The 22031-nt window shown below is 40.8% G+C and overlaps 1 protein-coding gene across 1 annotated transcript in view; it reads left to right on the forward strand.

Moving 5' to 3' along the window:
- The first annotated feature begins 2088 nt into the window (after positions 1-2088).
- Positions 2089-22031, forward strand: part of NUS1 (NUS1 dehydrodolichyl diphosphate synthase subunit) — a 36094-nt gene continuing 16151 nt past the window's right edge. The window contains exons 1-3 of the mRNA XM_033234404.1: positions 2089-2708; positions 19733-19858; positions 20718-20867. Coding sequence (XP_033090295.1) covers positions 2294-2708; positions 19733-19858; positions 20718-20867 — 691 coding nt within the window. The 5' untranslated portion in view covers positions 2089-2293. The remainder of the gene's footprint in view (positions 2709-19732; positions 19859-20717; positions 20868-22031) is intronic.

The following is a 22031-nucleotide window of genomic DNA, read 5'->3' on the forward strand; positions in this document are numbered from 1 at the left end:
CCAGGATCTGCATGTTGGTGTGTCAGATGGACATGTGGCCAGAATCCTTTTACTTGTTTGCAATTCAAAGAAATACAGAGTCTGGACGCGGTGGCTCACGCCTATAATCCCATACTTTGGGAGGCCAAGGCAGGTGGATCACCTGAGGCCAGGAGTTCATAGACCAACATGGTGAAATCCCGTCTCTACTAAAAATACAAAAAATTAGCTGGGCGTGGTGGCAGGCACCTGTAATCCCAGCTACTTGGGAGGCTGAGGCAGGAGAATCGCTTGAACCCAGGAGGTGGAGGTTGCAGTGAGCCATGATCGCGCCATTGCACTCCAGCCCGGGAAACAAGAGCTAAACTCCGTCTCGAAAAAAAAAAAAAAGAAAAGAAAAGAAAAAAGAAATACAGAAGATAGAGCCTGTTTGCGCCTGCACACCTGAGAGCAGGCCACAGGAACATGAGACTGATGTCTTTAATCTTGTCAGAAGCGATAGACATTGAGGCAAAGAAGTGGGTACTTTACAGAAATGTGGCGAGGTGTCAGCGTGGGAGGTGGGGTGGGGTCTGCAGAATACATGGCCAAATCTCAATGGGACACCGGTGTCTAGGGAGCTTCCTTAACAAGCATCATGTAGCTGCATAAACTGCAGCAATGGGCAGTGAGGAAGAAGACTGTAGCCTTCCCTGATCATGGCCTTTCGCCTCTCCTTCTTCGTCCATCGTCAGAGGAACTACTGCAGAGGAGACCAGGAGAGAAACAAGTGTGTGAAGGGTATGTCTGGTGCCCAGCCCTCAGTTCTTCGGGCTGCACTGCCAAAGGGAGGAAAATTGCACTGCGAAAGGGAGATGGACATGAGATTCAACTTTTAAAGTAAAGTTAAATGAGTCTTAGAAACCAAAATGAGACCAGTTGAAAAAGGGACAATGTTAGAAAAATGAAGTCACATAGCCAAGACGTGAACAGATGTTTCCCAGGGGGAAAAAGAGGCTCTAGCAAAGGAAGAGTAGGTAGGTATTACAAAAATGCAACTGTTTACACACACGTGTGTAAATATATGTGCATACATGTGTATGTGTAAACAGTTGCATTTTTGTAATACCTCCCTAATCTTTATATATGTACTTACAGAAATACAAGTAATATAAATATTATTGCACACACACGTATATATGATGATAGAGGATGTGGCATGTAGGATGAACCAATACCCAATACCGAGTTGGGAATAAGGAATTCAGGAGAAGAGCTTGAACAAAAAGGGCAAAGACGGTACAGACTTGCGCGGGGCAGTACAGAACCATTCTAGAGCACCACTTCGAAGTCCAGATGGACAGAAACATTAGGGTGTTAAAGGGGATGATAAGGCTTGGATGGGCAGTTTCCCTCAAACAGTGGCGGTGATTGAAGTCAGGCACAATGTCTATTTTTCTCCCCACTGTAAACCTAACTCACAGTGGTTGGTCAAAGTCTTGCCGAATAAGTGAAAAAAAAAAGAATGAAGTGACTGGACTGCCAAGCTGTAGAGCCTTTCTTTTAGGTACTAAGCAATGTACAGCCAGGAAAGGATACCTTAGATGAGAATGACATGGGTAGAGGGGTGTTTCAGGAACATGGCTAAAGAGTTTCGTTCCCAGCCTCAGCTGGGAGACTGAATAAAAGCCGGTAGCAGGTCCACTCCAGCCTTTGAGGACACTTTGGGGAACCCTGGTGGATTCCCAGCATCAACACTTACTGAGGGCTGCTTTCCACCCCTAGGTTCTTTCCGGCATTTGTAATTTCCAGTCCACTCAGGACACTTTTACTCCCCAGAAACCGTTTCTGTGGGGGCCGTGAGAGGAGACACTGTAAGATGTCCTGGACCCAAGGGACGCGCGGGTCCCCAGGAAGCGCCCATCGCATGGAAGACCACATGTGCTTTGCTGGGGTTCCGTTCAGAAAGTCCAGGGTCGTTCGCTCATCGCCCTCCACACGACCAGGGGGCGCCCGCAGTCTCCGCCCGGCTAGTTCGCAGGCGTGCGCCTTCTCTCACTGCGTCGGGCTGGGCCATATTCTCGGACCCAGAAGCCGCGTCAGAATTCCACGCTGGCCAATCAGAACTGTCCATGTACTAGTGGGGGCGGGGTTGCCAAGGGAGGAGGAAGATGGCGGCGGGGGCGAGGTGAGGTGTTGGCAGTGGAAAGGGGTTCGGGCTCGGGGGGCGGGGGGCACGGAGCGATGGCCCGCGCCGGCCGCAGGGGCGGATAAAAAGCTGTCGCGCCGCGGGAGTGGGCGGGAGGGAGAGGGGGTGCCCGAGGGCCACAAGAGTATGACGGGGCTGTACGAGCTGGTGTGGCGGGTGCTGCACGCGCTGCTCTGTCTGCACCGCACGCTCACCTCTTGGCTCCGCGTTCGGTTCGGCACCTGGAACTGGATCTGGCGGCGCTGCTGCCGCGCCGTTTCTGCCGCGGTCCTAGCGCCGCTCGGCTTCACGCTCCGCAAGTCCCCGGCAGTCGGCAGGAACCGCCGTCACCACCGGCACTCGCGCGGGGGGTCGTGCCTGGCCGCCGCCCACCACCGGATGCGCTGGCGCGCGGACGGCCGTTCCTTGGAGAAGCTGCCTGTGCATATGGGCCTGGTGATCACTGAGGTGGAGCAGGAACCCAGCTTCTCGGACATCGCGAGCCTCGTGGTGTGGTGTATGGCCGTGGGCATCTCCTACATCAGCGTCTACGACCACCAAGGTGAGGCCCGGTGCGGTGGTGGGGGGTGGCCGAGGTGTCTTGGACCGCTGGACCGTCTGGCCGGTGGTGCCCAGGGCGTGAGTTGCCGCCGCCTCTCTGAAAATCACAGCGTTAGCGCTTTCGAGAAAGGGAGACAAGCTTTATTGAACACCTACTAAGTCGTTGGATTTGACTCGGTCGCTTTTTAACGTTTTAAAAATATCCCTTGGCCGGGCGCGGTGGCTCATGCCTGTAATCCCAGCACATTGTGAGGCCGAGGCGGGCGGATCATCTGAGGTCGGGAGTTCGAGACCAGCCTGACCAACATGGAGAAACCTCGTCTCTCCTAAGAATACAAAATTAGCCGGGCGTGGTGGCACATGCTGTAATCCCAGCTACTAGGGAGGCTGAGGCAGGAGACTCGCTTGAACCTGGGAGGCGGAGGTTGCGGTGAGCCGAGATCGCGCCATTGCACTTCAGCGTGGGCAACAAGAGCGAAACTCCGTCTCAAAATAATAATAATAATAATAATAATAATTAAAATGCCCCTTATTCGTTATAGTAGCTCAGTAATGTAGATGGTATTTGTATACCCTTGTCTCCCAAGAGGGAGCAAGGTTTAAAAACGTTAACTGATTTGCCCAAGGCCACAAAGATGGGGCCTTGGGCAATGGGGATATTGGAATTTTAGCCATTCTGTGCTTTTTCACAATCTTTGCCTTCATTTACACCACAGTGTTTCTTTAAGAGAGCTTCCAGGCGCTGTTCTTAAGTCGCAGTCAGGCTATAGAGGACATAGGCATGGGCTGTGTGATAGGTACGGCAAATGGGAGCGGTTGGGGTCAAGTGGTATTTGAACTGGGTTTAATGAAAAATATGTGAGAGATTGGATAGGCAGAAAAGAAAATGGTCCCTTTCTGTCTTGGAAGCCTGGGATGGTTTGTGATCCTTCATCATCCATGCCCAACACAGTACTTGATAGAATTCTCCTCTCATACGTTTTGATTGAGGGAATGAATTTCATCATAGGGAGTTTTTGTAAGTACAAAAATTCAGTACTTATTGGGTAGCTACAAACCTAAAGCACTGTGCTAGGCATATTACTTGGAATCTTGCATTTAATTCCATGGACTCTCAGGATTGTTAGGAGGTGGGCACATGCTCACATATTTGACATGGTTAATAACAATAAGTGTTGAGAGTAAAGTTACTATTGTGAAAAGAGAGAAGAGAAATTATGAATGAAGGAACTTGAGAAGTTCATGCAGTGGAGGTGGGATTTAAGCAGGACCTGGAAGAATAGGTAGGAGATAAGTTGAGGAAGACTCAGGTTTGGGATGTCAGGTTTGGGTTTCAATCAGATCTTGAAAGCATTGGAATTTCTTTAAAGATAAAGATGTGAGAAGAATGTTTAGAAGTATTGGTATGAAGGGAAGAAAATGAAAGTTTTATTCTCTGTTCAATAAATTACCTGTGTGCTCTAGGGAAGCATAAATCTTTGTCAGATAGGTAAATTTAAGTGCAGGGTTTTGTCAGAAAGGGTAGGAATAGGCCAGACAGTAACTCTTCCAGGGTGATCTCTGATTGCCCTATCATCTTGACTGCAGCCCGCAAGGAGCGTGATGACGCAGTAGCCCGTCATCACCAAATAATGATTTGCCCTGTAGGGTAAAGTTTGATATATTCAGGGACTGACATTTATGGAACTTGCTAAAGAACTCAGCAGACCAATAGTAGTCATGAGACTGTTAGGAGATGACACAATCCATGGCTAAACCGATACAACCAGTATTGTCTGGTGAAAAAAAATAAGTGAAGCAAAAGTGGACATCAAAGACATTAAGCAATGTGGTGGATTGATGTATAGCCAGGTGATTTAAAGCAAGTATCTTTTAAAGCAGGTATCTTTATCTTCCAGTACGGAAGCAAAATGTATAGCTAAATTGTTTGACTTGATGACGATGCCTACTAGTACAGACTATAATGATGCCACGTTTCCTTGTTCTGGCAATTCCTGTGTTTAAATTGCTGATGTGATTCAGAAGTATCCTGTGTCATAGTTGCTAAAAGAAAAATGATTGCTAATTAAGAGGAAGAAGTAAGCTAAACCAAGTTTTGACTGAGAACTGAAAGGCACCTTAAGGAGCATTTTCAGTGAAAAGGCTTACAGAATTTTGTGTCTTAACTGTAAAATAAGTTTTTTGTTTGTTTGTTTGCTTTTTGAAGGAATAAGGAATAATATTCCTGAAATAAGAGACCTTCAATTAGTCCATTCTTGGTTTTGATTCGTTCATGCATTCATTTACAGGTGACAGTCGGGGTCTGTTAAGTACCAGATACTCTTCCAGACATGGGAATGCAGCAGTGTACTCATGGAACTTAGATCTCAGTGGGAGTCTGACAAATAATATGCGTGGGTAAATATGTGGTAATGTAAGTGCAATGAGGAAAAATAAAGCAGGGAAGGGAAGATAGGAATGCTGAAAGTCAGTGGTGTAGGAAGGGGTACAGTTTTACGTAGGGAGGCCAAGGAAAGGCTCAGTAACTTTGAATATAGACTTGAAAATATAGGCCCTGTGGATATGTAAGAATCACTCAGAGGGAGTATAGACATATAAGTTTTATTTAGTGTTTCTTTTTCAGTGTTTCTTTTTTTTTTTTTTTTTTTGAGATGAAGTCTTGCTCTGTCGCCCAGGCTGGAGTGCAGTGGTGCAATCTAGGCTCACTGCAACCTCTGTCTCCCAGATTCAAGCAGCTCCTGTCTCAGCCTCCCTGAGTAGCTGGGACTACAGATGCGCACCACCACACCCTGCTAATTTTTGTATTTTTAGTAGAGACAGGGTTTTGCCATATTGGCCAGGCTGGTCTCGGATTCCTGACCTCAGGTGATCTGCCCGCCTCAGCCTCCCAAAGTGCTGGGATTACAGGCGTGAGTCACCGCACCTGGCCATATTCAGTGTTTCTAAATACGCGTCTATTTAAGTTTCTTTCTAGATAGATATGTAACATGTAAAAAATCCTGTTGACATGAATGCCACTGGGATACAAGAAGTTCAAGAAATGGTGTCTCTTAAGGAGTTTCCACTCAAGTAATGATGTCCCTTAAAAATTAACACAAGCTAATATAGAAATGCTAAGTGAATGACAGAGACTTTATTTAAGGAGCAAAAAATGGAAAATTTCCCAGGTTACCCCCATATTTGTCTGGTAAGGAAGGGAGCAACATCTGAGCTGGACCCACTCAAAAAGATAGAACTGGGATTGGCGTGAACAGTGTTCTCTGTGTGTGTGAATGGGGATTTCACTAATGGCAGCATTCCCATTAGACTAGCTTCAGTAATAGCATTGAGTAGAGTGTTGAGAGCAGTGAATATAGTAGGTTGATTTATGTAATGAACAGTTGGGAAATGAGGTAGCATGAAGGCTTGGACAGTTATTCTGGTTATCTGTTGCTTTGTAGAAATCTACCCAAAGCATAGTGTTTTAAAACAACAATTTATGTATTGACTTAGTTCAGTTGGGCAGTTTTTCCTTTGGGTCACTCATCAGCTTTCATTCAGATAGAGTCTGGGACCTAAAGGTTTCTCCTTACGTCTGGTGCCTGGTTTTCGATGGCTGAAATAGATGGGGCAGGTTTGTCATCTGGCTTCACGTGGTCTGGAGGTTGTGGCTAGCTTGGGCTTTCTCTTTTAATCGTGGCTTCAGGGTAGCCAGTTAGCTAACTTCCCGCAGAACGAATGTGTCCAGAGACATAGCCAAAGGCTGAAGCTGAGAGATGTCTTAGGACCTAACCTAGGAAATCATGCAGTGTTACTTTTTCTATGTTCTCTTGGTCAGAGAAGTCTCACGTCTGTTCTGCATCAAGAAAGTGGAGAAATGGACTTCACCTCTCCATGAGAAAATGGCTTGTGTAGAAAGGTTGGGTGAGGATTTGAACGGGGATTGATGGGCAGTCACTTTGAAGACAAGCTTACCACCTTACATTTTCTCCTGTCCTAAACTTACCCTTTGCCTTCAAATTTGTATTTAAATTTGTTCTAATTATGGTTGGATCTAGATAATAATATTTAATCCTTAGACTAAAAGATCTATTATATTGACCTTGATTTGACTTTGCCAGCAAACTGATCTTTCTGTTTTTCATTTACCTGCGATATTTCTTAATTATAATACAGTCTGCAAGTAATTCTTTCATCTTTCAGAAATTCCAGTTGTTCTCTCAGGACAGTGATCAGGAATTTTTTGAGTTCAGAATTCTAACAAGGTTTTGCTGTTCTGTCTGTATGATTATAATTTAAGAAATGACCATAACTGGGATGGTAGAAGAACCAGGGGTTGGGGTAAATGGATTTTGTTGTTCTAGCCTTAGCAGTGTTGTTTGCCTGTGTCTCACATGCACGTACACTTGGCTCCAAGTTATCTGGATATGTATTGTTATCTTAAGTGACGGAACTTGTTCTTATTTCCTGGCTTTATTGTGCCTTGCTAGGAACCTTGCTGTTGGTCAGTATTTTTCAGAAGCTGTCTGTGGACCATCTGTGAATTAGTCAGTGGGGATGCTTATAAAAAATACAGGTTCAACACATTTAGTAATCAAACTTAATGAGGGAACTGGGACCTGGGCGTCTCTGTTTTTAATCAAGCTACCTATATGATACTTTTGCACACTGAAGTTTAACCCTAACGCAGATCAAAGGATACTCTGCTACTTGCCTTACATTAGATTACTTGTATTTCATGTTTCTTTTCATGATTGAGGATAATTTGGGACAGGCCTTAGGATTATTTGCTGTAAATTGGAATGAACCAGAATAAGGCATTGCCTTCTGTGTGAGAATTCAACAGTAAGACAACAGATTTTTTTTTGTGCTGCTCTTTCTAGTGTTATTTCCTTAGTTTATTTAAATCAGAGCTGGGTTTCTTTTGAATTGGTTTTTGGATACAAGTTTCTCACAGTAAGATTTTAAAAGTCTGCCCAGTGTATCCCACCTTTTCAACCTATTTCTCAGTGCTTTGCATACCTTTGCATACCTTCCTGGAACTCCCTCTTCTCCTTTTTTTCTGGCAAATGGCTATATGCCTACCAAGAGGCTATTGTCGATCTTTTCTGAGTCAATCCTAAATATCACCTTGTATATTTTTGCCTTTCTTGAGTATTCACTCCCTTCTCTATCTTACTGTATCTCTGAATCTCCTCAGAACTTCAATTATCTCTAAAGGTACTTCTGTTCTCCACTTTGTGTAGTCATATTTATATGTATATGTACATAAACTTTCTTACTGGTTTATAAATTCCACAGATACTATCCATCCTTCTCATTTTTGCTTTTCTTACAGAGTGTATCTTGGTGTTATGCATGTAATGAATAGTTAATATGTGTTCTTTGAATTCAAAGAAAGGCTGCATTTCCTGTAGATAAGAATAATGAACTGAGCTGCGCTTTGTGTTTCCCAACGTACTACCCAGAAGCCTTAAAGTAATGGAGGAAAATGAACACAATTTACCCTAGTTTACTTAGTTGGCACAGTGACACAGATACTATTGAGAAGTATGATTTTCTTAAATTTATTCTCCTTATGTTGAAATACAGAGGTGCTGGAAATGTTGAAAGTCTAAATATTGTGATTACATTTGACATACTGAATAGTACAACCTAGTGTTTATCTTCCCTCATGTGGAAACTCATGTAAGGGAGCAGTCTATTCTTAATCTCGACCTTTGTGTAGTTCATGTCTTGTACAGAATTTCATGTTTATCTTAACGTCCTGAAATGTCCTCTTCACCTTTTTCTGGCAAAGGGCTAGCTACCTGTCAAAAGACTGTTGATTCTTTTTTTTTTTTTTTGAGATGGAGTCTGGCTCTGTCGCCCAGGCTGGAGTACAGTGGCGCGATCTCGGCTCACTGCGACCTCTGCCTCCAGGGTTCAAGCTGTTCTCCTGCCTCAGTCTCCTGAGTATCTGGGATTACAGGCATACGCTACCATGCCCGCCTAATTTTTCGTATTTTTAGTAGAGATGGGGTTTCACCATGTTGGCCAGGCTGGTCTTGAACTCCTGACCTCAAGATGCACCTTCCTCAGCCTCCCAAAGTGCTGAGATTACAGGTGTGAGCCATCGCGCCCAGCTTGTTGATTCTTATAAGTCCATCCGAACTATCATCTCTGAAGTAGCCTCTCTTGACTATTCCATCCCCAGTCTTATTCTGTCTTTGCAAAATTCTATCCCGCTTTTGTTAACTTCTTTTTTTTTTTTTTTTTTTTTGAGACGGAGTCTTGCTCTGCCACCCAGGCTGGAGTGCAGTGGCCGGATCTCAGCTCACTGCAAGCTCCGTCTCCCGGGTTTATGCCATTCTCCTGCCTCAGCCTCCCGAGTAGCTGGGACTACAGGCGCCCGCCTCGTCGCCCGGCTAGTTTTTTGTATTTTTAAGTAGAGACAGGGTTTCACCGTATTAGTCAGGATGGTCTCGATCTCCTGACCTCGTGATCCGCCCGTCTCGGCCTCCCAAAGTGCTGGGATTACAGGCTTGAGCCACCGCGCCCGGCCTGTTAACTTCTTAAATGACTTTATTCTGTATGTACCCTTTTGTTTAATTATAGTACTGGATCTGTGTATTAAAGTAAACCTTGGCTGAGTGTGGTGGCTCATGCCTTTAATCCCAGCACTTTAGGAGGCTGACATGGGAGGATTGCTTGAGCCCAGGAGTTTAAGACCAGCCTGGGGAATATAGTGAGACCCCATCTCTGAAAAATAAAAATAAAAAATGAGCTAGACATGATGCGTGCCTGTAGTCCCAACTCCTCAGGAGGCTGAGATGGGAGGATCACTTGAGTCCTGGAGGTTGGGGCTGCAGTGAACCATGGTTGCAGCACTGTACTCTAGCCGGGGTGAAAAAGTGAGACCCTGCCTCAATCAATCAATTAATCAATCAAACCTATATCTTAGTAGTAATAGTTACCCTTTGTTGAACTTTTACTCTGTACTGGATACTATAGAAAAGTGCCTTAAGTCGTTAACAGTTTTACAGATAAAGAAACTGAGAATTTAAAAGCCAGGTTCCAAATCTAGTAAGGAGCAGATCTAGAATTTGAACCAAATTTTTATTCTGGAGCTTTTGTGCTTAACCATTACGTTAGTTTGATTTCTACTGGTAAAAGAGTGTGACCACAATAGTCACTTTTAGTACTATTTCTGATTGTTTTGGGTCATCTTAAAGCCTTGGTAAACAGGCACTTATCTGTAGGTCATAGAAATTATTTGTAAAAGATAGTTAAAGACTAATAGAAATTGCTTCATCCCACCAGTATACATGTTCATGCTTTGAGTTATAGGACGCATTTTTTAAAAAACCAACTAAAAATTTCATGTTATGGTGCTCCAGCTTTGTGTTGAGTTGTTACTTTGTCAGGTGAGCAGATTCTGTAAATATATTCTCATTTTAAAAATGTGCAACCGGATGCCGAAAAAACCCACATGGCCTGTTCATTTTGCATATCGTTTGTGCTGACAAGCTAGGACTTAAATCCAGCCCTCATTTTGTTATACTTTGTCACCATTACACATACCTGTTCTCTTACTACAGCATTGCAGTGTAATTTTCCACAGTATAATTGCTGTTCTGTGAGGTGCCCTGAAGGGCTCTCTCCTGAAATAAAATAGCTTAATGGCCTATATATTTTGTTATGATTTATTTTCTCTTGACTACTACAGTCATGTAAAATTTTAATGGTAGATTTTTTTCACTTTAAATTATTGCTCCATAAATATATGTTTTCTTCTCTGAAGATTGCTCTCTAGTTGTTTTGTAACTGGGTTGTTAGAGGTAACTTAGGGGTCTAGTTCAGAAAGAAAAAGAGGTAGGCCAGTTTTTTAGAACTGGCATTTATTTATAACCAGCGAAGTGCTTCACAATGAGGAGAGATTGTTTCAGTGCTTATCTCATTTGTTCCCTTGTTTATTCTTATAAGTACTTGCTATTATTTCTTTAAAAGTCTGTTTCTGTAGAAGGGAATGAATAATCACAGTAAAAATTCTAGTTTCAGATTTAAAAGAAACAGTAGATGTATTTTAAAAGCCTCGTTTTATAGACTTGATTACACATTTCACATACCTTTTAAAATAATCAGTATTTGAGGAATGCAGGTAAGATTTGCTGATGGAATACTTGTCTAATTGAACTCCTTGTTACTTGGTTCCCTTAATTTAAAAAAAGTATGCATGTCATGACTTTATTATTCAGTTAATGTGTAAGACTGAATACAGGCCGGGCGCGGTGGCTCAAACCTGTAATCCCAGCACTTTGGGAGGCCGAGATGGGCGGATCACGAGGTCAGGAGATCGAGACCATCCTGGCTAACACGGTGAAACCCCGTCTCTACTAAAAAAAATACAAAAAATTAGCCGGGCGAGATGGCGGGCGCCTGTGGTCCCAGCTACTCGGGAGGCTGAGGCGAGAGAATGGCGTAAACCCAGGAGGCGGAGCTTGCAGTGAGCTGAGATCCGGCCACTGCAATCCAGCCTGGGCGACAGAGCGAGACTCCGTCTCAAAAAAAAAAAAGACTGAATACACTATGTAACCTAATAGGTAGATTAGGCAAATTCAGTTCTACTCTGCTGTCTTCTAATCCATATGTCTGGCTTCTCCTCCTCTGTTGTACTTCCAAATGTTGTGGTGTCCTAGAGTTTGGAGCTGTATGTATGCCCTTGTCTTTCTGTTACTCACTTTGTTGCAACTACTCAACTCTGCTAGTGTAGCTAAAAAGTGGCCATAAGCAATTGTGGCTGTTTTCCATAGCAGTAGTTTTGACCCCTGTCCTGCAGATGATCTCCCCGAAGCCATGGCTTTAAATGTCATATGTGTGCTGACACGCCGGTTTGGGCTGGAAATACAGTACTGCCATCTCCCATAATTCCAGACTTCTGTATCTAACTCCTTGCCTAACATTTACTTTTATTAGGTCAGTCCTATGCCTTATATGTCTAAAACAGTACTTTTGAGACCTAATCCTTGTTTTAGTCTCCATCGCAGCCACCCAAGTTTAAATTACCATTGTTCTTTCACCTGGATTACTGTAGTAGCCTCCTAATTGATCTCTAGTTTTCTATCCTAGTCCCTGTATAATCCATTCTTCACCTACCAGCGAGGTGATCTTTTTTTGATGGCATCATTGGGACTGAATAAAACCCTCCAACAACTTCTCGTTGTAGTTGGAATGCTTTCGAAGTTCATTACCAAGGCCCACAGGCCCCTTCATGTTATGGCCACAGCTGACATCTGTGGTCTCCATATGATACTCTTCTTTCCTCGAATGTGGTGAGAAACCTGACTGCTGAGAGAATATGCAATACAGTGATTGCTATAATAGCAATCACCTGGAAGTATTGATTTTTGTATTTTAAGAACTGAAAAAAAACAGCAAAAAACTTTTTGTTTCATACAATTGTTAAAATAATCATGAGACTAGCACCAAGGAAGGATACATATTATGCAAGTAAAAAAAGCAGTATACAAAATTGCATAACACATACACTAGGATTACATATGCATGTGGACAAAGACTAGAAAATATTGAGAAGTAGAAATAGTTGTGTTACAATGGTAAGGTTAGGACATTCCAGCAGTTATGGGGAAGGTTAGGAAATATTCCCTTATTGTCTAAACATTGAACATCTTATTTTTTAAGTCTAGAATTTAAAACAAATGTTTCTTAGAATATAAAATGAAGTCTTCATTTGGCCCTCAAAATGCATACCTGCTGTTTATTAAGAAATAAAAGCATGGTAGTCTTTCTGAGGTGTAAGTTTGCTAGAATAATTTTCTTCTTTCACGGAAGTTGAAGATTTTGCGGTTTTTCTTTTATGTTTTTCAACTTTTATTGTAGATTCAAGGGATATGTATGCAGGTTCCTTACCTTGGAAATTAAAGATTTTCTTGTGCGTGTTTTGTCATAAATGACTATTTGATATATCTTTTCTTTCTTGTTTTTTAGAGACAGGGTCTTACTTTTTTGCCCAGGCTGGAGTGCAGTGGTGCGATCATAGTTAACTGCAGCCTTGAACTCCTGGCCTCAAACGATCCTCCTGCCTGAGCCTCCCGAGTAGGTAGTACTACAGGCACAAGCCACCATGCCTGGCTAATCTTTTTTTTATAAAGACAGCGTCTTGCTACATTTCTCAGGCTGGTCTCAAATTCCTGACCTCAAGTGATCCTCCCATCTCAGCCTCCCAAAGTGTTTGGAATTACAGGCATGAGCCACCATGCCCAGCCCATTTAACTTTTTTCTTATATTTCATGCAGTTTACATTTGGGAAATTGAGAGTACATGAAATATAATTTTAAAACAACAAAACGTAAAGTAAAATTCTTTAAGTCGTTATTGCAAAAATTTATTTTAGATTCCCAAGTTACTCCTAAAGAATTCAAGTATCTGTTTGCCCCGTGAAACCTCCTTAAAAGGCTTTTAAAAAAGAGCTCTAGAGTGAGGAGAATCACTTGAACCCAGGAGGTGGAGGTTACAGTGAGCCGAGATCGCACCATTGCACTCCAGCCTGGGTGAGAGAGAGAGACTCCATCTCAAGAAAATAAGCTCTAGTCCTAGTTTTTTTGAAAAATACTGCTCATTTATTAAAAGATAGGTTGTATTTATTTTATAAAATTCAACATTTTTGGAAGGGAGTTCAAAATTTAATTGTATGGTGGAGTTTAGTATTGTTCCTTTATCAGAGTTAGAAATAGTAACTGAACGGAATAATTAGAGGGATCCCTGGATTTCAGGCCAAATTTGTAGATGCTTGCCAAAGACAATTGCTTGACCTTTCTGGGTTTATTTCGTCACCTGTAAAAGGATGTGATAAAGTGATTCTTGAGGCGCAATACTATATAATTCTGTAAAATACTGTTTTCTTAAAAATTTGAGTATTTTCAAGTGTTTTCCCTTAATCAGTTATTTCTGAATGAATATGACCTTAGCTTCCTTTTACGTAAAATAGCTTTCATAATAGTTTATTATTTTGGCTTTAGTTTAGATTCTAGAAGGGAAACAGGATGAATTAGATGAATTATAATATGAGAAAAAGAATCTGTGCATATACTATGATATTACTAGGGGAATTGCCTGTTTTAGTCAAAGCCAACCTTATATCTTATATTTCTTGTGTATCATGTGAAGAGTGTGTGTGTGTGTGTGTGTGTGTGTGTGTGTGTGTAGACATTGAATCCTGAAGAAAAGTGTAAGCTGATAATATTGCTTATGATTACGTATAATCAGATTTCTGGGTGGGGGTCAAGTTACGAGTTATTGGGAATTATCTTGCCCATAGGGTCTTATCTACACTCATAGCAATTCTCAGAAACCATACCTTTAAATTTCATTTCTGCATCCAAATCAGCCAAGACAAAGATTCTGTTCCAATAACTGTATGAAAGTCTTTATAAGAGACGTTTTGTAATTGTGTCTCTCTGTAACATTCTTTCCTTTTTTTTTTTTTTTTTGAGACGGAGTCTTGCGCTGTCACCCAGGCTGGAGTGCAGTGGCACAATCTCGGCTCACTGCAAGCTCCGCCTCCCAGGTTCACGCCCTTCTCCTGCCTCAGCCTACCGAGTAGCTGGGACTACAGGTGCCCGCCACCACGCCGGATTAAAATTTTTGTATTTTTAGTAGAGACGGGGTTTCACTGTGTTAGCCAGGATGATCTCGATCTCCTGACCTCGTGATCTGCCCGCCTCAGCCTCCCAAAGTGAATATTCTTTCCTTTTAATGGAACTTCTGCCTATGTGCAATAAGGAAGTGTCTGCTTTTTTTGTGGCATGTTCCTGGAAACCTAAGAAAAATTCCATTCAGTGACATGTTCCTTTATGTTTCATTGTTGTTAAGCGGCACTTTGTACATTGGTAATTCAGCTGATTAAATAAACATTGAACTGCTATATGGAAAATATGGGAAAACAGATGAGTAAGATCCACATTCACAAATAAGACTACAGTTTAGTCGAGGGGAGGGTGGAGAGATTTAAGCTATAATAAAAAACAGAATATTAGTTTATTAACAATTTTAAATGAGTGTACATGGAGGGGTTGAGAGTGAGGGTAAGTCAGAGGAGGAATGGGGCACATCTGGCTGGGGAATTGGGAAAGGCCTCTTGAAGGTAAGTGACATTTCAGCTGGCCTATGAAGAATTAGGAGAATTTAATAGGCCTGGGCTTGGGGAAGTGGCATAAAGGATGGAGGTTGGAGTCACTCCATGTGTTTTTGAGGAACATAGGCAATTCTAATTTGTGGGGCTAAAGTATTATTGAGAAATGGAAAACTTCATTTGATTTGTGTTCAACAAGCCTGGAAACATAGGCTGGAATGTTAATGTTGGACTGAGCAGTTTTTTCTTAATACACTAGGCATTTTAGGAACCATTTAAGATACCGAAGTTGGAATGTGCCAGGATTGAATAAATCTGGTGTTGAAGCTAGCAGTACTTAATAGAAGGGGGCAGGAACACCCACAGAAGTTGCTTATAATATTATAAGGAAGTAGGCTGGGCTGGTTGCTCATGCCTGTAATCCCAACACTTTTTGAGGCCCGAGGAGGAAGGATCACTTGAGGGCCAGGAGTTAGAGACCAGCCTGGTCAACAAAGCAAAACCCTGTCTCTACAAAAATAAAAAACGTAGCTGGGCACAGTGGTATGCATCTCTAGCCCCAGCTACTCAGAAGGCTGAGGCAGGGGAATCACTTGAGCCTAGAGGCTGGAGGCTGCAGTCAGCTGTGATAGTCCCACTGCACTCCAGCCTGGATGACAGGGTGAGACGCTGTTTCTTAAAAATATGTATGTATATATATAATAAAGGACAGCACAATGGCTGGGAACTGTGTTGGCAATGGACAGAAAGGAATATGGATATAGGAAACATTGCTGTAAAAGAGTATATGGGCTTAGCATAATTAGTAGGGCTTTCGGGGGTGATAATGGGAGAGTAGAGAGGATGCCTGGGTGACTGGGCAGATACTGATGCCTTTTTTAGAAATAGGGCATCAAGAAGGAGAGCTTTTTTTTTTTTTTAATTATAAACCACTTTATAGCGGTTATGATTTTAAATCACCTGCTGTCCTACTACCCCTATACATTTACTGTTCTCATTTTGGTTGTCCTCTTCCAGTCTTGTTCTTAAGTGCATGTAAGTTATACACTTAAAGTCCTGCTCCTTTTAATTTATTTTCTAACCTTGATGTCATGTAAGTGTTCTGAGAGCTAGCTTTATTAGATAAGCCACCAAGGTTTGGCTTTGTTCACTCTCAGGTGCCTACAGAACTTCAAGGTAGAATTAGATGTTTGAATGAACTAGATATGTTAGGAACCAAATGATCCTGTTTCTACTTAAAATTTTAATGTTTTCTTCATCGTGGATACTTTGGCATTTTAATTTTTAAAGATACTGCATTGTTATTCGTTGTCTTAATTACTGAGCTTTTTTCGGCACCCCCTTAAATTTTTGCACCCCAAATTTTACCTCACCTATTTTTGTCTGGGCTTTTTTTGTTTTCATGTCTTGTGAGTAACTAGAATCAGAAAAGAAGGAGCACATGGACAGAAAGAGAGGGCTGAGACGGGAACCCTGAGGAATAATCTTTATTTAGGGTGAAAAGAAGGAGAGGATTCAGTGGAAAGTGAGAGTGGGCCATTCAAGGAGCCAGGTTATGTGTTGAATCAGGAAGAGAACATTGAGACAAGGTGGGATAAAGATAGAATTTTGAGAAGGAAGCATGGTGGTCATTAATGGTAATGCTTCAGAAAAACTGAGGAGGGAAGAATAAAGATTGAGGAGAGGTAGTGAATATTCTGGTGATAAGATTGTCATCCATTGCTTTGAAGAGGGCAAGAGTTCCTGAAAAGATTTACCATTTTAATCTGGAGGCTAAGGTAAATATGAACAAATTGGTGAGAACTGAAGGCTGGGTTTTTAAAAAGTATCAAAGGAAGGGATTGGTGTGATGTAAATAGACAAAGCAGGCTTTCCTAGTATTACCCAACACTATTAAAATGAACAAATCTTAGTTTTTATGGGAAAGGGAGTCATTTACCATTTTATTTTTAATAAACTTATATGTCCTGGCTGGAGTGTTATGGAGATTTTTACATTTGTTTGTTTTATTTGTTTTAGAGAAAGAGTCTCTGTGTTGCTCAAGTTGGAGTGCCGTGGCATGATCATAGCTCACTGCAGCCTTGAACTCCTGGGCTTAAGCAATCCTCCCACCTAGGCCTCCTGAATAGCTGAGACTAAGGGCGTGTGCCTCCACATCCAGCTAATTTGAAAACTTTTTTTTTTTGTAGAGACAAGGTCTTGCTATGTTGCCCAGGTTAGCCTCTAATTCCTGGCCTCAAGCGTTCCTCCTGCCTTGGCCTCCCAAAGTGCTGGGATTACAGGTGAGAGCCACTGGCACCCAGGCCATTGTTAAATTAAGAAATTTTTGAAATTCATATGACTTCCACAATTTATACGTACAATACAGACCAAAGTGTGGTCTAACTTGTGAAATCTTGTAAAATTTATAAGCCGGCATCATGTATTTTATATGCTGTTTTGGAATATGTGCTTTTTCTATCATACATGTGAATTTTATGATTGATTTGGGGATTATGATTATATCCTACACTTCTGCATTACTCCACAAGTATTACTGTTCCAAAGATTGCCATTCAGATAGCTCCTGATATTAATCACCTTCCTTTAAAAATTTTGCTAATATTTAGTGATTTTTTTTTTTTTTTTTTGATTAATCTTGTTCTGGATATGGCTGTTTCAAAATGTTCACTTTTATATTTCCACACTTAGAGTCTTAGGATTTTAGACTTTCATAATAATTGTGGGCATTCATATGTAGTGCCATCTTAGCCTTCTACTTTTCTCTATATATACCTACTTATATTTGAAATCTTACTAATCATGATTCTTGTGTATTTGGCTCTCCCACATTAAGGAAGATGATTCCCAAGTGTATATCTGTGTCTCAGTTTCTGAGCTCCCATATTCTTTCAGCAGACATTTATTTATTGTTTGCTCTGTGCCAGATACTGTGGTTGGCCCGGGTGAGCAAAACAGGTAAGATCCCTACTCACGTTGGTGCTTATATGACCTCTCTTGAACTCCTTCTGTATCATCCCTCTTAATCACTTTTATAGTAATCCCCACCTAAATTTTCTATCATCAGCTGTCTAAAACCGAACTTATCCTTTCCTTCCAACCACTTCTCTTTGTTGAATTTTCAACTTTTAAAAATGTTATTGGCCAGGTGCGGTGGCTCACGCCTGTAATCCCAGCACTTTGGGAAGCCGAGGCGGGCAGATCATGAGGTCCGGAGGTCACGACCATCCTGGCTAACACGGTGAAATCCCATCTCTACTAAAAAAATACAAAAAATTAGCCGGGCATGGTGGCGCATGCCTGTAGTCCCAGCTACTCAGGAGGCTGAGGCAGGAGAATCGCATGAACCCAGGAGGTGGAGGTTGCAGTGAGCCGAGATTGCGCCACTGCACTCCAGTCTGGGCGACAGAGTGAGACTCTGTCTCAAAAAAAAAAAAGTTATCATTTTCTGCTACCTAGGATAAAAGCCATGGAATTTTCTACATTCACTTCTAAGTCAGTCATGTACCATATTCTCTCAATTCTTCCTTTGTGGTGAATCCTTTTTCCCCTCATCCCCTCAACAAATTATGTATGGACTAATACAGTAGTCTGCTGCTTGCCCTTCTGTAAGTGGTTGCCAGGTTAATTCTTGTAAAGATATAAAGTTTTATGTATTCCCATATTGCTCAGAAATTGTTGCTTATCCATTTGATAGGCAGAATGAGATAAAAACTAGGACTGTCCTCTTACCAGTTTTTTCATATCCTTTGCATCAGCAGCATTGGTCTGTTTTTTTAACATTCCAAACTCATGCTTTTTCTTAAGCATTTTTTCCCACCTGGTATCTTCTCTAGTTTCTTCTGTTTAACGTTCTGAGTTCATCTCAGCTCGTCTTATTTTATAAAGCCTTCCTCACCAAAGGAGACTACTTTTGTAACTACTGTTACACATACACTTCTGACTTGGCATTTGTATACAGTATACCCAGCAGGTTCTGTGCCATATAAATATATATATATACACACACACACACACACACACACACATATATATATAAAAGCTGGAAATTCTACAAAGAGAACTGGTTTGAAGGAAAAGATTTAAGCAGCTTTATATATATATATATGTGTGTGTGTATATTAACCTGTGTTCTCTCTCCCAGTTATTTTGTTGAACTACTTTAAAGTCAGGCCTGACTAAGAGTACACAGTAGGAACATTTGATAAAGATTAAAAAGGCAATGGCCACTAGAAAGCTGCCTCTGCAAATTGTCAACGACTTGTTCTTTTATGTCACACAGTTCCTTTGTCTTTCTCAGTAACATGACAGTAGTTAACAGTGTTAACTTTTCCCTGCATAGAGGATTATATATTTTATGTATTTTATTTCTGTGCTTTGTTTTAATTTACTAAATTGTTACTTTTTCTGTTATCTACTTTTTACGTAATCCATATTACTTCTTATGATTTAAAAAACTAATCAAATTGAAGCAATAATATTTAATACAAGTAGTAAATCTGCAGAAAAGGTACATTAGACTGTGAGTGAGGAACACAACAGGCTCTAGACCACTGCTGCAATTTATAATTTCTTGGAGAAGAACCTTAAAGAGTTCTTAAAGGCCTCAGTTTCCGAATCCACAAAGATTTTAAGTAAGTGATCTCTTAAAAGTCCTTTCTAAGTCTAAATTTCTGTCATATTCACATGCCACTACTTAAGTAGTTACCTCTGTTCTTTTTTTTCCTGGAAGGCAGACTCTTGTATTAAAGTTTTGTTGTCATGTTTTCCTTTTAGATTCTAGTTTAGGACTAGTCATTACAGCTTTGCTTGACATTTGTTCAGTACTGGATCTAGTGTTGTTTTCACAGCAAGCATTCACTTGAAGGGGAAAAATTAACCTAGTTGCGTTTTACTTGCCTTTTTCTTTTTTAAAGGTATTTTCAAAAGAAATAATTCCAGATTGATGGATGAAATTTTAAAACAACAGCAAGAACTTCTGGGCCTAGATTGTTCAAAATACTCACCAGAATTTGCAAATAGTAATGACAAAGATGATCAAGGTAAGCATGAGTGTATAATTGAACATGTAGCATAGGAAGATGTGTGTTTCATGTTTCATGGCAATTTCTGTTACTCTGTCATTTATTCATTCACGTTGCTCTCTTAGTCTTTATTGTCAACATCTTTAATCATCAGATTTAGACTTTCCCATCTCAGTCTTGGTAAAAAGTGAACACATGGTGAGGATTTTATTTAACCAGGCAAATTTTTTAACTGGTTCCACAGAAAATCCATAAAATGGACACATTTGTAGGGATATTGAAATGAATATATAAATAGAGGTACAACTGGTTGTTCTATGGCGTGAGGGAAGAAATTGAATCTTTGCTGGACAAGGAAGAATTTGCGTGTCTGTAGATAAGAATTTTGCAGTGTTATCTGAGAATCCTATCAGTTGTAAGGTAGCTCCTATAGAAGTAGAACTGATAAAAGGTGTGTATGCTATAGGCAATGCATATTCCACTGTAACAGTTTTTTCTTTATTTTTTCTTTTATTCTGTGTTACTGCTAACTGTATTGCAATTATAGAGGAAATTTTAGATGCATGAAAATTTGTTAGCTAGCCTATAAAGCTTCTGTTTTCTAGAGGATGTCGTCACAATACATAGTCATTCTGAACACTTTGAAAAGAAGGCAGTGTGTAAATTTATACATGGATATGATTTCGGGCGCATAGATCCTTTCAGAGGAGAATAGCTAAGTATGTTTTGTTATTGAAATTGAAGGGCTTACACAATTCTTGTTTACTGTAAGAACTGTATGTTTATTTTAGTCTAAACCTTATATTTCTTAAAACTGATTTTGAAATAGACCTGTAAGAGAGTGTTTTTAAAATACATTGTTTGTTTTTTCCTCCAGTTTTAAATTGCCATTTGGCAGTGAAGGTGCTGTCCCCGGAAGATGGAAAAGCAGATATTGTGAGAGCTGCTCAGGACTTTTGCCAGTTAGTAGCCCAGAAGCAAAAGAGACCCACAGATTTGGATGTAGATATGTTAGGCAGTTTACTTAGTAAGTTTTTTATATATATATATACATATATGTGTGTATGTATGTGGTGTGTGTGTTTAGTTTTGTCAAACAAGGATACAGTATGAAAGGAAATATTTGTTTCTTTCACACTATAAAGCCTGATTCTTTTTGTTGCTATACCTGTTAAATTTCTGAACTTTAAAGACCTATGTGATAATGGTTTCGAGACAATGAGATTTGTAGCCACTCACTTGCATGAGGATTTAATGGTAAAGGAGACGAGCTTTGAGGATCTTTTTTGTAGTGATGACTATTCTTGAAAATAGGACTTGTGCTTGTTAGCCTTCCTCTCCCTCTTCCCCTTTCTTTTTACTTTGAATTTTCCCTTAACTTTGAACTTAATCTTTTTATGAGGTGATCCCAGGAATATAACCTATAATCTTACTGTTACCGTGATTCCTTTTTAATTATTCTTTCTATTATGCTATACCAAATATACAACTGTATTTGTCATGTTATACCAAATATAACTTTTTTTCTTCAGCTGTTGAAAAAAGCCTTTGGTTTGCTTATTCTCTCTAGAGAATTCCCTCTAGGACCTTTTTGCCTTACCATCATGGTCCTTCTTGCTTACTAGCATTAGCCTTGATCCTTTTGAAGAAAGACAATCTCTCTAGTAAATTCATGTTCATTAATAGTTTCTATAGACATACAGTTTTAGACATTCATTCATTTTTTATTACTTAGAATATCCATTTACTTATTAATCATGCATTTTCAGGCTGGATGGGGTGGCTCACACTTGTAATCCCAGCACTTTAGGAGGCTGAGGCAGGTGCATCGCTTGAGCACAGGAGTTTGAGACCAACCTGGGCAACATAGCAAAACCCCATCTCTACAAAACATAAAAAATTAGCCAGGCATGGTGGCTCATGCCTGTGGTCCCAACTACTCAGGAGGCTGAAGCAGTAGTATAGTTTGAGTTCAAGAGGTAGAGGTTGCAGTGAGCCAAGATCGCATCAGTACACTCTAGCCTGGGTGACGGAGTGAGACCCTGTCTCAGAAAAAGAAGAAAAAAATGCATTTTCTATCTAACTTACTTATTTACTTAACTCTCCATTCTTTGTTTCTTCCACCTTGACATGTGTCCATCACAGAGCAAAGTCCATATCCCGCTTCTTGGTTTCGCTAACTTCCTACTTT

Source organism: Trachypithecus francoisi, unplaced genomic scaffold (assembly GCF_009764315.1).
Source record: "Trachypithecus francoisi isolate TF-2019V2 unplaced genomic scaffold, Tfra_2.0 Lachesis_group15, whole genome shotgun sequence".
Classification (NCBI taxonomy): Eukaryota; Metazoa; Chordata; class Mammalia; order Primates; family Cercopithecidae; genus Trachypithecus; species Trachypithecus francoisi.